Source organism: Cataglyphis hispanica, chromosome 7, assembly GCF_021464435.1.
Source record: "Cataglyphis hispanica isolate Lineage 1 chromosome 7, ULB_Chis1_1.0, whole genome shotgun sequence".
Taxonomy (NCBI): domain Eukaryota; kingdom Metazoa; phylum Arthropoda; class Insecta; order Hymenoptera; family Formicidae; genus Cataglyphis; species Cataglyphis hispanica.
Genome location: NC_065960.1, coordinates 6,228,187 through 6,243,360, shown reverse-complemented (window position 1 = coordinate 6,243,360; position 15,174 = coordinate 6,228,187). Strand labels below are relative to the sequence as shown.

General features: G+C 37.6%; 1 protein-coding gene across 1 annotated transcript in view; it reads right to left on the bottom strand.

Moving 5' to 3' along the window:
• LOC126850846 (uncharacterized) overlaps positions 1-15,174 on the bottom strand; it is a 173,130-nt gene that overhangs the window by 50,901 nt on the left and 107,055 nt on the right. The window contains exon 3 of the mRNA XM_050594238.1: positions 3,966-4,104. Coding sequence (XP_050450195.1) covers positions 3,966-4,104 — 139 coding nt within the window. The remainder of the gene's footprint in view (positions 1-3,965; positions 4,105-15,174) is intronic.

The following is a 15,174-nucleotide window of genomic DNA, read 5'->3' as shown; positions in this document are numbered from 1 at the left end:
ATTGCCATCTACGAAATTAAATTCATATCCACAATTGTTAACAAAATGAAACACTCGATCGATTTTCATGTCTCCAATAATTCCACAATATTGCGTATCGTTACGTGTGTTTTTCCCTGAAGACTGAAAGATATTTTGATACCATTTTCCCGATTTTTTCGCGCCAGATTTCATTAATCGGGCTGACGTACACAATAATCTCTCAACAACATCTCAACGGTATCCGCGGAATTCATCGTCGAATAATATTTTTATTTCACGCTTCGCTTTTTTTCAATATCGTGCGAACACAAAAGCCTACAGCGGGGAATTTACGAATTACGCGTCTTTCATTCAGCGCGAAATTAATTCGACGCGGAATGGCACACGAAAGTGTTCCAGTGCTCTCGAATTTTTTCATTGTATTTCAGGAACGCTCGGCGAACAATTTCAATTATTTTATGCAAACGTCGCGATTCCGTAATTTTCCGCCCGTATCGATCAACACAACCGCTCTCGTGTGTGTTTACGAAAACTCTTTTCTTGTTACAATCTACATTTGCTATCTTCATCAAACCACAACGAATTGCATTTTGAAAAAATCAATGTTGTAATTAAAAAAAAAAAAAAAGAAAAAAAAACAAGCCTTACGCGAGAAAGATGTTATTTTTATTCAGACGTCATCTCTCTCGATGAACGATTCGATTAATTCCACTTCAAGTGCAATGTGAAACAACAATGTTTGTGAGAAAATAGCTTTCAAGTAAATGCGATCACGGGCTATACAAAACTTGCGTTTGATCGGGACGATCGTAACACTTCGATAGCAAATTCAGACACGAACAAATCGAAAGCGGAGATAGGCTCGCATCCGCGAAAATATTGGACGGGATAGGCGAATACGTTTTTTCTCGCTTCTTTTTTTTTCTGTGATGATGTATAGTGATAAACGATGTAAATTTTTTTTTGATAGAGGAAGAGGGAAAGAGGTAGTTCCCGCGGCACCTTCGCCACGGCAGAAACAAATTTCACGTGGTCGACACGCCGGGCTCGAAAAACTGGACAGTCCGGGGGATTCTCTTTGCAGTTTCCCTTTTTACTCTCCGACAAGTTTCCAGTTTCTTTTTTCCCTCTTTTGTCTCGTTCTCCTGGTTTAAAACGTTACATACATCAAACAGATCAAACAACCATGTTCTCGCGCGCATCTCAATTTTTTAAAAAATATTTATTTAAAATAATAACTTGCTCTGCTGTATCACATTACATGATTCGGTTAAGTTTTGGCAATCTTAAGTTGTATAATTTCAATCAATATATCTATCATAATTTATTTTTAATAATTAAAAATATCTTTGAAAGAGGGTAAATTGACGCAGTAATATCAATATATCAAAATTTGATTTTTAAATAAAGAAGAAAAGTTATTTCCGAAGTCATTCCCCGAGCATTTATTGTTTCGCAGATTTGTGATCTCATCGTCCAATCCATGATATGGCAGTTTTGTCTGTTTCGATAGGTATGCAGTGTTTTATTCTGGACATGTCTCGTCACTCGCGAACGATTCACACGTTCCGGCCAAGAATCGAAAGCCGCGAGCGATAACCAGAATTGCGGATGCGTTATTTTTTCGGGAGAATCTATTCATATCGTGGCGTGTGTCGTCCTGAAACCAGCTTCCCCATCACCGAAAAAAGGGAAAAGCTAGAGAAAGAAGATCGCATTCATATGATGACCATTTAATTCATCTCGCGGATCGCAAACGGAGGTGCTTATTGAAAGTTGCTGTTTCGATGTCAATATATTTTCAGCAGTATACAATAACGATGCCTCCAGTAATAATGCTATTTTTCTTTTATGGCCCGACAAAGCATGAGCATTTTGCCGATTTATAAAATCGTCGATCGAATTGCGAACAATTTTGTTGGGATTGCTGAATCGGGCAAATTAGTGTCGCTCATGCCATTTCAGCGAGGCAAAACCTGATAAACGCGTATTTTACGTGATTCGTGTATGGATTAAAATGCACATAATTAAACCGTTAATTAAAACATACAGATTTAATGGTGACGGCAGGAGCGGCAGAAACGTGCACGAAATCAGCAAGTGTGTTATCGTAAAAGGTTGGGCTGATCCAAGCGCGGTTTTTATCACTTAATTGCTTATTAACGTACAAATTATGAAGATTGTTCGAAAAAATGTATACATGAGCGGTAATTTTTGGCGTAAATAATATTTAACTTTTCTAAATATATTTTTCTAAATATATTTGTAATTAATAATGAAATTCGTCGATTGATTACAAAAAAGGCAGAGAATAATAATTATAAATTATATTAAATTTTTTCAAACAGATATTACTTTGAGAAATATAATTTTCAATATAATCCATCTTTCGAATATATCTTTTGTTACAAATAAAAAAAAAATATAAATTTTAAAAACGGTGATCACATATTTTCATTAGAGAAATAAATTTCGCATGTTTTTTCTGCGAGCGTACATATTAGTTTACGTATAACAAAATATTGAAAAATATTGTAAAATATTATAATTGGAGATACATGCCATGTAATATCATTATTCATATGTGCGCAGAACAATAAAACATAGAACTGAATGCGGATATAATTAAAAAGTATATTCGAGAGCGCACCCACAAGACACGAATTAATGGCCCGAGGATGTGCGAAATGGTTGCCGGTGGACAACTATTTTACAATAAAACAGCACGCCACGCGGGCGTTACCGAAATAGTTTATCGCACGCTGCTATACATAAATATCCCATAATGGCAGATATTGTTGGCGGTAACACGAATAGGCAGACGAGATTCTCTATTGGATGTTTGTGAATTAACGGGACACCTGGATTTTTTTGTGTAACGAGACAATAATATCGCATAATTATCAATTTATTGCCAAAAATTTAGAAAATCTAGATAAGATTTGAGATAAAATTAATTTAAAAACTATCAAGTGCAAACTTAATAAGTAACTCAACGAAGTTTGTTGCAAAATTTCGATAAAAATATATTTAAATAATATAAAAGAAAATTTATACATGTAAATAAAAGATCAAATTGGTATATTTGTAAAGGTAAAGCTGCAATGGAACGTAAGAGAAATTAGACTGTTAATTGGAACGTACAGATTTAACGATAACTGGGAGCGGAAAAATTGGGCTGACTATGTACGGCTTTTATCACTTAATTTTCTTGTATTTTTAATATTGAAAATACGCAATGTAAATCTTTTTAGTTACCCAATATTATTAATATAAATAATATAGATTAATATAATAGAGATAAATTAATATAGATTAATATACAAGTGTTAATACGACCAAACTGGCAATTTATTGTTTGATTATTATATCACGACGTTTCGACCATATGGTTTTGGTCCTTATCAAGTGAAAGTTATAATTAAAAGTAGAAAGAGAAAATCGAAATGTCAAACTGACATTGTGTCAACCACTATGTTTGGAATACTGAGATCAACTAAACGACCTTTATTAATTTATCGTATATGTTGTTTAAATTCTCTGTATCTTTTTGGGAATTAATAAAAAATAAAAAATAAAAAAAAAGATACAGAGAATTTAAACAACATATACGATAAATTAATAAAGGTCGTTTAGTTGATCTCAGTATTCCAAACATAGTGGTTGACACAATGTCAGTTTGACATTTCGATTTTTCTCTTTCTACTTTTTAATTATAACGTAAGTTGCTTAATCCTATTTTTTTCTTTGTAACATGACTATCATTATTTGTTGTATTGTAATTTTAGTTTCACTTGATAAGGACCAAAACCATATGGTCGAAACGTCGTGATATAATAATCAAACAATAAATTGCCAGTTTGGTCGTATTAACACTTGTTTATTAATTTATTTACTGGCGACATTTTTAAAATTAAACATAATAGATTAATATAATAGAGATAAATTAATATAGATTAATATAATAGAAATAGAATACTTACGAATCACCGTCAGATTGGCCGTCTCATAAGTAGTAGCAAAGGATGGCGCCTCGGTGGAAACTTCGCATTTGTATTGACCCGAGCTCTCGAGGATGAGATCTTTCAATTTAATCGATTTCTTTTCGTTGTTCGATCTTGTCTGTGGGCAGAAAGAATGAACAGAAATGTATTTGCTTTGCTAATGGAGGATTTTTGTAGCGAGTAGAGACGTGATGTCATCGCCTAGCGACGGATCTACACTCGAATTCCATTCGAAGTTAGGGCTTACCTCACGCGATTGTATACGTATAAACGTATTTTGCGCGCAACCAATATTATTTCCGAGACAATCAACGCTTGATTGTATTTGCGAGCGTAATGGAATTTCCGGAAATAACGCAGAATTCAATTTTTCAAATCGAGAATAGTTATAATAAAGTTTGTAATATACGTACATTTTCCAAATATTCAATATCAAAATTATAATTAAAAAAAAATGAAGTTTATATAGGAAGATGTAATTTATATCATTGTTCCATTCCATTGTCCAAGCAGTCATGCATGTCGCATCATTTCGACATCTTGTTAGGTTTAATTAGATCCTGCCTACCGTGTGTCTCTATCTGTCACGTTAGCTCGCCGTTACTCGAAGAGTCATGTTGCCGCTATCAGAATAGCGATTGTATTGTCTTCGCGGGGCGGCATGCATCGTCATCCTCCACGTGCGACTTCATTGATAGCGGGGTGGAAGGTACGGGGGGCGTTTGCGGCTTATCGATAATTCATGGCCCGTTACCGGAGCCCGAGACATGGCCTCGGCTGCTCGCATTAGGTTCGATTAGGTACATCCGCGGTCCAATTAGCTTTCCACGTATGCGACGAGGAAGCCGAGGTGGGTCCCCGCCGTTAACATTTATGGGAAATCGAGCATCCGTATCGATCACCGAACACCGATCTCAAGATTTCGCATACATTTTCGCCGATATTCCGATACTTGCGAGTCCTGATGTGGCTTTGATCGATTCGCGACTTCGTTTGTTGGATGATGAATATTTAATATCGTGGCGTATGAAGGGCCGAAAATCTAATTAACTCCCAATTCTAAAATCTCTGTTTAATCCTCACGACGCCCGCTCTGATCCGAGGTCCAATCTAATCGCAAGAGAATGTAATATAATTATATTACCCAAATTTGACTATAATAATTGAGGATCAAATCTAATTAAGATCGAATATTTCACAAATTATATGGACTGATTTAGGATTCTAAATCTTTTCATTTTCTTAAATATAAATAATAAATACATTTTTAGATTCGATACATTAATTTAGTTGTGTCATAACTGCATCAAGATTTTAGATTCATCGACGTAGGATTAGAGATAACTCTCGCAGAGCAACGCGCGAAGGAAAAGCGGATTATTATTGACGCGGCCGCTTTCAATTTGGTCGTCGAGAGGCGTCGAGACGCCCGCGCGAAGCTGCACCGCATCTGGCCTCGTTGCCGCGCATCCGATAAAAGCCGTCTCTTTCGTAATTTCCGGCTACATTAAAGGCATCTCCGGCGGGCTGCGTCGTCGATCTTCCGATATTCTGATAATCCATGTGATATCAGACGCTAAGGAAAATTGCCGTTGATAGTAACAGGCGTGCCGCTCTCTCAATCGACGATCCGGATGAGTCGCGGTGACGGTTAATTAAAGTGAATTAGAAACTTTCGTTCGTTCTATCCTCGCTAGAGAAGATAGCGGAAACTTTGATCAATTTAACGTGTTCATGTGAAATATGCAATCGCAATCGTATAATTAAAATAATTGATACATATTTTATTTTGTAACTAAACTCAATGATAATAGTTTATTAAACAATTTATTAATTATACATAATATTAATTATAAATCTATATTTATTTAATATATTCATTGCGAGAAATATCTAAAAATAATAAAGATTAGATTTTTTTAGTTTATAGCGTTAATGGAATATATGCAGGAACATAACAATTAGTGTTTCATAGCTCGAAAATAAAAGACCACATATCCAAGATTCGCAACAATTGCAATTTTTTTACAATCTTCGTGAGTTTTACGAAAGCGCGGAAGTACACGCAAGCCCTTGTTTAATTTCGTTTGGAACTTTCCGCTTTGCACATTTACGAAAAGCGCCTAACGCGTAAAAAAGTTTAAGTTTTAAAGTTAGTAATGTAGCAGCCCCGATGACGCGGCGCAATAGATTATGCTCATGTAAATCGACGTGGAAGGAGAACTCACTATGATCGCAAGAGGGAGGAATATTTTATCAAAATGACGTCAATATTTATATCAGTCGTTTCAACTCCGTTTTGTTGAATTGTTTCAATAATCGCAAAGAAGATTGACGGTCCTAAATCGAAAGTAATTCATTTAATACTAAAAGAAAAATTTTAAATTTCAGAAAAAGAAAATTTCTAGAAAAGTGTAGAAATAATGCATTCTGCGTTTCTTTAATAAGCACGAGTCAAAAATATCAAGTTCATTTTTAATATATACGTCCTCTGTTTAATTCTCTCTTCTTCCGAGGAAGAAATCGCGCCGCACTTTGCCGAGGATAAAATCCTCTCGGATATAAAAGCGCAGCGATTTTACACGCATCATGGAAACACGGCCGGAGCGAGATAGCACGGTATAGTACGAACATAAGACCCAATGTAATTCCTCAAAATGCGCGGTGGAGCTTACACATTTCGGAGAGCGGCGGATTTTAAATCCGCCCCGCGCGGGGTCGGCGCGGCGTCGCGACGCTTGGTACCTTCTGGCGTAAGAGCAGCAAAAAAGAGAAGAAAAAAAAATAACAGCCGACCGGAGACTCTCTCGCCGGTGTAATTTCCTCGAGGTAATAAACTAAAAGCATCTTTCCCCGGTTGCCTTTCCACCGAATCTGCCGCCATCTCGACCGGGCTCGACTCGACCCTGCTCGGCTCGACTTCGGCAGGGCACCGATCTCACTCGTTCTCTCTATGCTCGGGAACAAAATTACTTTTATACCGGCGGATAGAAGCTCGAAATAATTCGGGGGACGAACGAGGAAGCGAAGTCAAGGAACTTAAGCAAATTCGCTCGGAGCCCTTCTTGACTTCGTCCTTTAAGTTTCGAAATTGTACACCGTTCGTGTATTAAGAGATCCCAGTGGGAAGGGGGGGGGGAGAGAGAGAGAGAGAGAGAGAGAGGAAGGGCATGAGGGAAACTACGCCAGACCAGATCTCGCTGAAATAGGATACGAGGAGAAGAGGAGACCCGTGTCTCTCAAAGTTTTCGACTCCCTTGATGACACTGAGCTGTAAAATTAATCGCGCGGAGCGAGATTTAATGGCATACTTTGTGGATGACGAAGATATCACCGGCGATAATCAACCCGTCTCAATTATGTCTTCTTGTCAATGATCATTGATTAATTAATAATCTGAAAATGAGATTTCTGAAAATGATTATGAAAATTATTATTAAAAATGTGCTGTCGGCATTTATAAATAAGCCAATTATATTATGTTAATTACCTCCATATTTGAAAGCCAGGATTTTATTTAATTATTTTTCTTAAGTCAGATATTTCATAGAAGTTAAGAATAAGATTATAGTCTTAGAAAAACAAATATTTCTTAGCTTCTCTATTTCATCTTCATTTACCGCATCGTATGGCATTTTTTCGATGTCATCGAAATCATTATTTGAAAAATCGAAAATCAGAGAGAGAAAAAGAAGGAGAGGGAAAGGGCAGGAAAGGCAGGAGGGAGCGAAAGAGGTTTGCCTTGTTATCGATGTTGTTGAGTATCTCTCGCGAGTCTCTTCTTTGTATCGGCCAACAATCCGCTGTTTCACCAATTGGATTTCTCAACTTCGTCTACTTACTTTTGTTGTGACCTCGAAAGAGGAGACTTCAATCGAGAGATAGACGGAAATTATACAAAAGGTCGCGTAGCAATCAGACTCTTCTCGGCAATGTGCGAGAGTAGAAACGTAGGTGAGTGATGAGAGGAGAAGCGGTGTCCGGAAGTTAGCTGGCTACAGACGCGAAAGTTTTCGAATCCCGGATAACGAGATGTTGATTCGCAACTTCTTACCGCGACTGCAAGTATAATACTTGAGTAAGGGACGAAAGAGAGGGAGGGAAAGAGAGAGAGAGAGAGAGTAAACCTTGCACGCGCGCACGAGTAGCTTGACGTCTTCGCTCATCTACGTCGTCGAATGGAACTTTGGTTCATTCGATACAGGAAAGACGCTCTCCTAGGTACTTTCCGGAAAACGCGAGTGCCATGGTAATTTGTCTTTCGGCCGCAAGAAAGACGTTATTAAAGCGGAAGTAAACACGGACGCGAGACGAATGGAATTGCGCTTTAATAGCTATTCGTCGTTATTTTCGATTCTACTCTAGCATTTGTTCTATTGCAGTTATCCTTCTCAGATATTTACATTAAAATTATCTATCTTTAAATTACAATTTTTTTAAATTAAAAATAATTAAAAGTTAAAAGAGACAAATTTTAAACATAAAATTATATTGATATACGCGAATGTGTATGATTAAGTATTTTCATTATATTTTTATTTTACCTCCAGCAGAGTAATCTCTCGTTCTTGAGCTAGCGTTTGTAATACCATAACGCTATCCTACTCTTATTGCAGCATAGGATAATTACAGTTAGTTGACCGTAAACTCAAATTCCTTTTCTGCGCGCTTCTAATGCCTGCGTATATACACCCGGCTTTATATTCAATTCTTTTTATTGTCGTAGCCAATGTGTTTTCCACCGGCATTAATACGGGAGAGAGAGAGAGAGAGAGAGAGAGATCTCCTTTTTCTCTCTTTTTCCAAGGGCTGTCTTTTAAAATGTACTTACCCGTCTTATCCGGCGAACCACGAAAACTGCCAGGTTATATGGCGCGTTAACTTTGAATAACCTGTAAGCCGCCTTCTCTTAGAATCTTTATTCGACGCGATGAGTTTCCGGGAATAAAAGTCGCGCACGAATAAAAAACGTCACAACGATTATGGCCGTTAAAACCCCGTGGCCGACAATAACGTATAATTGTCTTGTTAGATCGCGATAGACGGACGTTAAACGCATCGCGATTGTTGCGGGAGCGCGATTGTTCGGATGAAAAGTCGATTTATATTTAATGAGAGATTCAACAATTCTGTAAAATCTTCAAAAAACACAGTGGAGAAATGTAGAAGAAGGAGATTAAGTGATATGCATATCTCCCATTCTGAAATCGGTTTATTATGTTAAATATATTAATCCAATGTCTGATCCAACATTCTACACTACATAATTTAATTAAAATTATTCTTATAGCAGAATGTTTATGTAAAACTGGCGATAAAAATGATAAACGGCTAACAATAAGTAATCTTTCGTCCTTTAATTCGCGATCGGTAAAAAGTTATGAGAGATAACACGTTCGTGAAATTCGTGCGCGGTGCCGGCCGCCAGAGATGTTTCATCTCCTTCTCCCTCCTCCATCATTCACTTTCATCTGCGTTGAATTAACCTTCCTGCGGAATCCATTAAGCGCGTTCAAAATGACGTCCATAGACTCGTCGCTTAATGGATGGATACGGACGTGTAATGGATGTTGTTGGTTCTATCCGTTCTCGCGATGGAGAGATTGGAGAGACGGTGAGACGCGACGCGCGCGGCATTCCTTTGCATTCCCTTCTCGCGAAGCAGAAAAATTGCGACGGGCAAAACTTTGTGCACTTTAGAGATAGTAGATAGGTAGGTAATCTCGTCTCGCGCTATATTCCATTAAAATAAGATAAAAATCTGACGTTTCATCGATCAGTCAGAGAAGCATCAGTAATTTCTCGTTAATGTAACGTCTCATTTCGCTGTGCTATCATCGCTAATATTGCCGTGCTGTTCGTGGACACAAACGTAAGATGGCTATACTATTATGCCGTAATACGCGACATGCCGTCTCACGTTGATCGTGCATCCCGACGTAGGGAGCTCGTGAATAATATAGGCCGCGCGCGATCACGTTGTTAGATTTTACGGCCCTCGAGAAGAGAGTGGAGCGGCGATTTATGAGGCGGAAGATCGCGGCTCGCGGCAGATTAGTCAGATTGTTTGGAAATTTTCGTTGGTTTCCTGCCAACCGACCTCGTCGCGGCGACCCCCGAGCTGTACTCTAGACGAGCGAGCTTTCGGTCGCTTCCTGCCCACGTAGCGATTGCTCGAAAAGTCGTCGAGCTCTATTTACGAGCCGCTTCGAGTCGCACGCGAAGCACATGCAAATATCGGGCGATAAAAGAACGAACGAATGAAGAAGGAGCCGAAGAAACACGGTGGCGCCATGTCAACGCTGTTCCTCGTTGATTTATATTCCTTACCTGGGCCATGTATCGATATGTATGTGTGTGTTTCTGTATGAGATACTTTTCGACCGGGTGCTCTAATGTAGTCTAGACAATCTCTGATTTCCTCTCACGAGTTTAAAAACAGCCATAGCGATTTCAAGCTTAATCAAATAATATTTTGCTTGAATTAGATCCATGGCATTTCTTTTAATTTTAATTTCTATAATTTGATCTAAATTTTTCAGCGAAACGATAAACGGCCCACCGTTCAACATTACGTTATAGCAAATGAATTACGATAAAATTTTTAATTTAAATTGCTTTTAAATTGCTGGCGATATATCTGCGTGACTGTCTTATCATGCTTGGAAAATTCCTTTGCGATTGACGTATGCTGAGATTTTGACGGATTAAAAATACAATACAAAATGCAAAATAAATACGTTTTATTTTCTGCTACAGCCTGATAAATATTACGCTCATTTTTACTATCACACACCCTTGTGCTATCGGTATTTTTATGCGCTTAAATATCTCGAGCGATCTTATCAAGATTAAATGCCACGTTTCTCTTTCTCTATCTCCTCTTGCTTCTCCTTTTTTTTTTTTCTTTCTCATTTTCTCGATGAACGGCCGCGGTAGTATCTCGATATATGACACGGTCGAAAGAACGGTAATGCGAAATAGCTACTGCATACAAATGAGGAATTTTGAAAGCAGGAATGCGTTACGGCTTAAAACGGCTTTCCATTAGATGAATCGCACGGATAATTAATGTAGTTACGGTTTCCCATGATATTCAATCCGCGAAAACCATAAAGCTGCGGTTATGTAATGTTATCCAAGGATATTAAATGCGTTTGCGATGTACTCGCACTCGCTACATAAAACAGAATCGGTATTATAATAATCCATTTTTATCATTTTCACACGCCATATTTATTTAAGTCTTAAGCCGCTATATAATCATGTTTTTATCTACAATTTATCGCATCGATTCGCGTTGCTAAAAATATATAAAAAAACAATTTTTCCCTCTTTCTCTCTCACACGCAATCTATCCACGAAAAAAAAAAAAACAATCAAATTTTAATTCTGTAATTTTTATATATATTATAATCTCTTTTTTAAGTATCAAAATATAAATATTCACATTTTAGTAGACTTTCTCAGAAATATAATAAATTAATTATATATAAATTGATTGATGAAGAATTCACGAGTATTTCTTTGTAAATTGAGATTGAGACCTCTTTGAAAAGGCTAGATGCCTAAATTTAAAATCACGTATCAGATTGTAATGTAAAGCGTATCAAGCATCATTTCTGTGCCACCATTATCCAGCCATTTCCTCGCATCGAGAGATATATCTCGCGAGGCGAAGTTCTGCTGGAACATCAAAAATTCGCGTGTTCCCCCGGGATGGGAGCTAAATCATTTAAATTTCTGCGCAAACGACCGCGCGCGCGCACGCGGGTAAAACTCGGCTCTCCCGGCGGAGGAAAGTTTAAAAAATGACTAGAGAGAGGGGGAGGTGGGGTAAAAGAGAGAGAGAAAAAGAAAAAAAAAGCGCGAGGAAAGGGTATTATCCGGCTCGCGAATCGTCGAAAAGTTTCGCGTCGAGGGTGATCTCGCCCGAAACTATCCTTAAACTATCGTCAAACTATCGTTGCTACTGACCTTGTTTTCGAGCCGCGTCTCGAGTATACGACGTGCCGAAAATCTTGTGCGGAAGTTAGTCCTTCCTTCTCGCAAATGTGTGCATTCGCACAATGAAATTTCCATTTTAATAGTTCTGTTTGCTTTAGCTGCTGCATCATGTCGAATACTACGACTTTGTCCCCGGTTTGCTTCATTAAGTAGAGACATTGAATTTTTCAAAAAATAAATTAAGAATGACCCTCAAAATATATAATAAAATTTTAGCTCTTCATGTCTCTCTTTAGATTATCATGGATGAGTGTTTGACAAATTGATGCTTAAAATTCTCGTCAATTATTTGTAAGTCAAAAAAAATTGTAAGTCAAAAAAATATTTGCTGCCACCATATCGATAATATTTTAAAAGTGAGGATTTACATTTTTATTTCACAATACTGCAAGCTCGTTTTTGCTGATACGGATTACCACCGATCGATGATAGCGTGTGCCGCGAAAATTAACAAAAAATTGATAGCGTGTGTCGACAACGCTTTTTTGCATCTTCTCTCATTCGGGTTTTGATTTTATGCATTTACACGTATGTATGGCGTAAAAGTTTAATAGATTCATTTATCTTGAAAATATACGTGAAAATTTTTTTATGAATTTCAATGAAATGCAAAGATAATTTAATGCATGAATTTTAGCAGAACTTAAAAAATTTGACTTATGCTACTTTTAAAAATAAATGACGTACATAATTCAAACGATTAATAAGTGATTAAAAGTAATTTAGTAAAATATTTGCTTACATGTAGTTAAATTTTTGAAACTAAAATTATATAGTATCTTCAAAATAAACGACTCAATTCAGTCGTATCTAAATGTAAAATTCGTTCCTTGTAGGAATATCCATCACAATTTCCTTTATTACTCGCGGAAAGACTTTGTATGTATATGTATATGTGTGTGTGTTATGTCTCACAAATACAATAGTACCTATAACGTGATGTTGAGAGAAGAGGACGGTGAATCGGGGAACGTCATTTGTAGAATACTAGAGTACAATCTGGTGGATTGCATTCTTTGAAACATTCGATCCTCCAATGTCGGAGAAGGGACCAGAAATACGAGAAAGCGAGAGAGAATCGAAGACCGGTGGAGATTTCTCAGGAAAAGATAACATACCATGGCACTCAGAAATGGATTCTAAACTTGTTCGTGTTTCTGATATAGCACTTAATATCAAATTATTGTAGGATTTTTTGTCGAGAAAAACTCACAAATAAATATTAATTTATTATATTATGTTAATTTAATTATAAATTTATCGTATATATATTAATATTGCGCTTACATTATTCATTTTCCAATAATATAGAGTTGAAGATTTGCCTTGTTAATCAAGAAGATTGTTATTCAAAACAAAGCTCTTAAATTTTTAATTGAGTAGTTTTATAATTATAAAAAGAATTTTATCTCTGCATCTTTTTTATGGACACGATATTCTGGAAACAAACAAACGCATGCAAAACGCAAATTGACAGATATCGCTACCCTGAAAGAAGCACACAGATATAAATCATGCAAAAGTACTTTACTGAAAAATAAAACATAATTCCGCACGTATATAGGAAATATCTGTGCTATCGTGTCGATATGCTATTCAACGTCTTTTCACGCTCTTCCTCACTCTAGCGAGATCTCGTTTCCTGCGGAGAATGCCGACAGGCGAATCCATCAGTATATATCGAGAATTCTAGAGAAAATGACGTATTCTCAGATTCAGCGAACAAGCTCCTGTCTCGTTGATATCGGCAGAAAGATGCGGTGAATGCATTGCGTCCGGAATCGATTCTGTCAAGGATGTTAACGACGGGCGAAAGAAGTATGCGCTTAACCATTGTTGATAGAAGCTACCGTAATTATATACCGGTAATTGAATTTTACATTACAAGCGCATTTCTGCAGAATAATCCGGCTCTCGAAGCGTCTTTAAATTATAGACCGCCTTCTAGCCTCTTCGCCAAACATAAATTAAATCGATAAACGTCATCGACAAATTTATAAGTATAAGAAATCCTTTAAGAATTGCATTTACATTTAAAACTAAATATAATAAATATAGTACATAGTTAATTGCATTTTCTAAAAAAGATTCTACTTTGATTAAAAGTTGCACAGCTATCTGTAAATTTAATTAAAATTCTTACAGCATTTGTGCGTTTCGTAAGTAGTAATAACTACAGTATAAGCAGACAACATGGGATGCACGTAGAAGCGGTTATACATGATCAAAGGGAACGCAAGTGAAAAGAATCAATTTACGGTCAGACAAAACGGGGAGTAGAAATTAAAATTAATATACAATTAATTAAAAACGCGTTCGTATTCTATCATATTATTTAATATTACTCAATATAAAATATTACATGTACAAAACATCTAATAGTTATTTTTATCTATACGTTGCTTTTCTCGTTCCTCGATATATCCCGACATAATCCTTTTCATCGATCCGGTCTCGATTATACGCGGTACCATCAGTGTAACACGTGCAGAAGACTATTCACCGTTTACCACGGCCTCGCCTTCCTTTTACCAACTCCTGGTGAAGATAGCGATTGACAGCTTGTGCGGAGGAGTTACGGGAAAGATGATGTAGCATCGCGGCGGCGATGAACTCGCGCCTCGTTTGTACCAGCGTAAGAACGTTGGATGCACTACCTACTGCACGGCACGTTTTGCCGGCCAGTCAGCTAGCCAGCCAGCGAGCTAGCTAGACCCGGGAAGATGAATTACATCGGGACGTGATGGTGCCTTCTGCTTCAGGGTAGCGCCACCGATCGGAATCACGGAAACTTGTATACAGATCCCGACACACGTCGGCAGCTCTCCGACCCCTCAGGAGCTTTCCACCTTGCGTTCGTCTTATCGAGGGCTCGCGTGCTCCTCCGGTTCTTCGTGTCTCGATGCTCCGGAGCGGGAAATAAAGAGAGAGAGAGAGAGGGAGGGAGGAAAAGGGAATGGCGATGGGGGAAGATTGATTGCATCGAATCCCGCGTACGACGAAAGAACCCGGAGTTTCTGAGCAGCGTTTTAAGGAATTTCGCTTGCATGGCGAAAGGAGGATTCCTCCGACCTCGAAACGCATGAATAGGGATGAACATTTCGAATCGCTTCGGATACGCTCGATGTGAGCGATCGCTTGTTCCCTCTTCGACGCTCCACCGAGCGAGAGAATTTTGCGA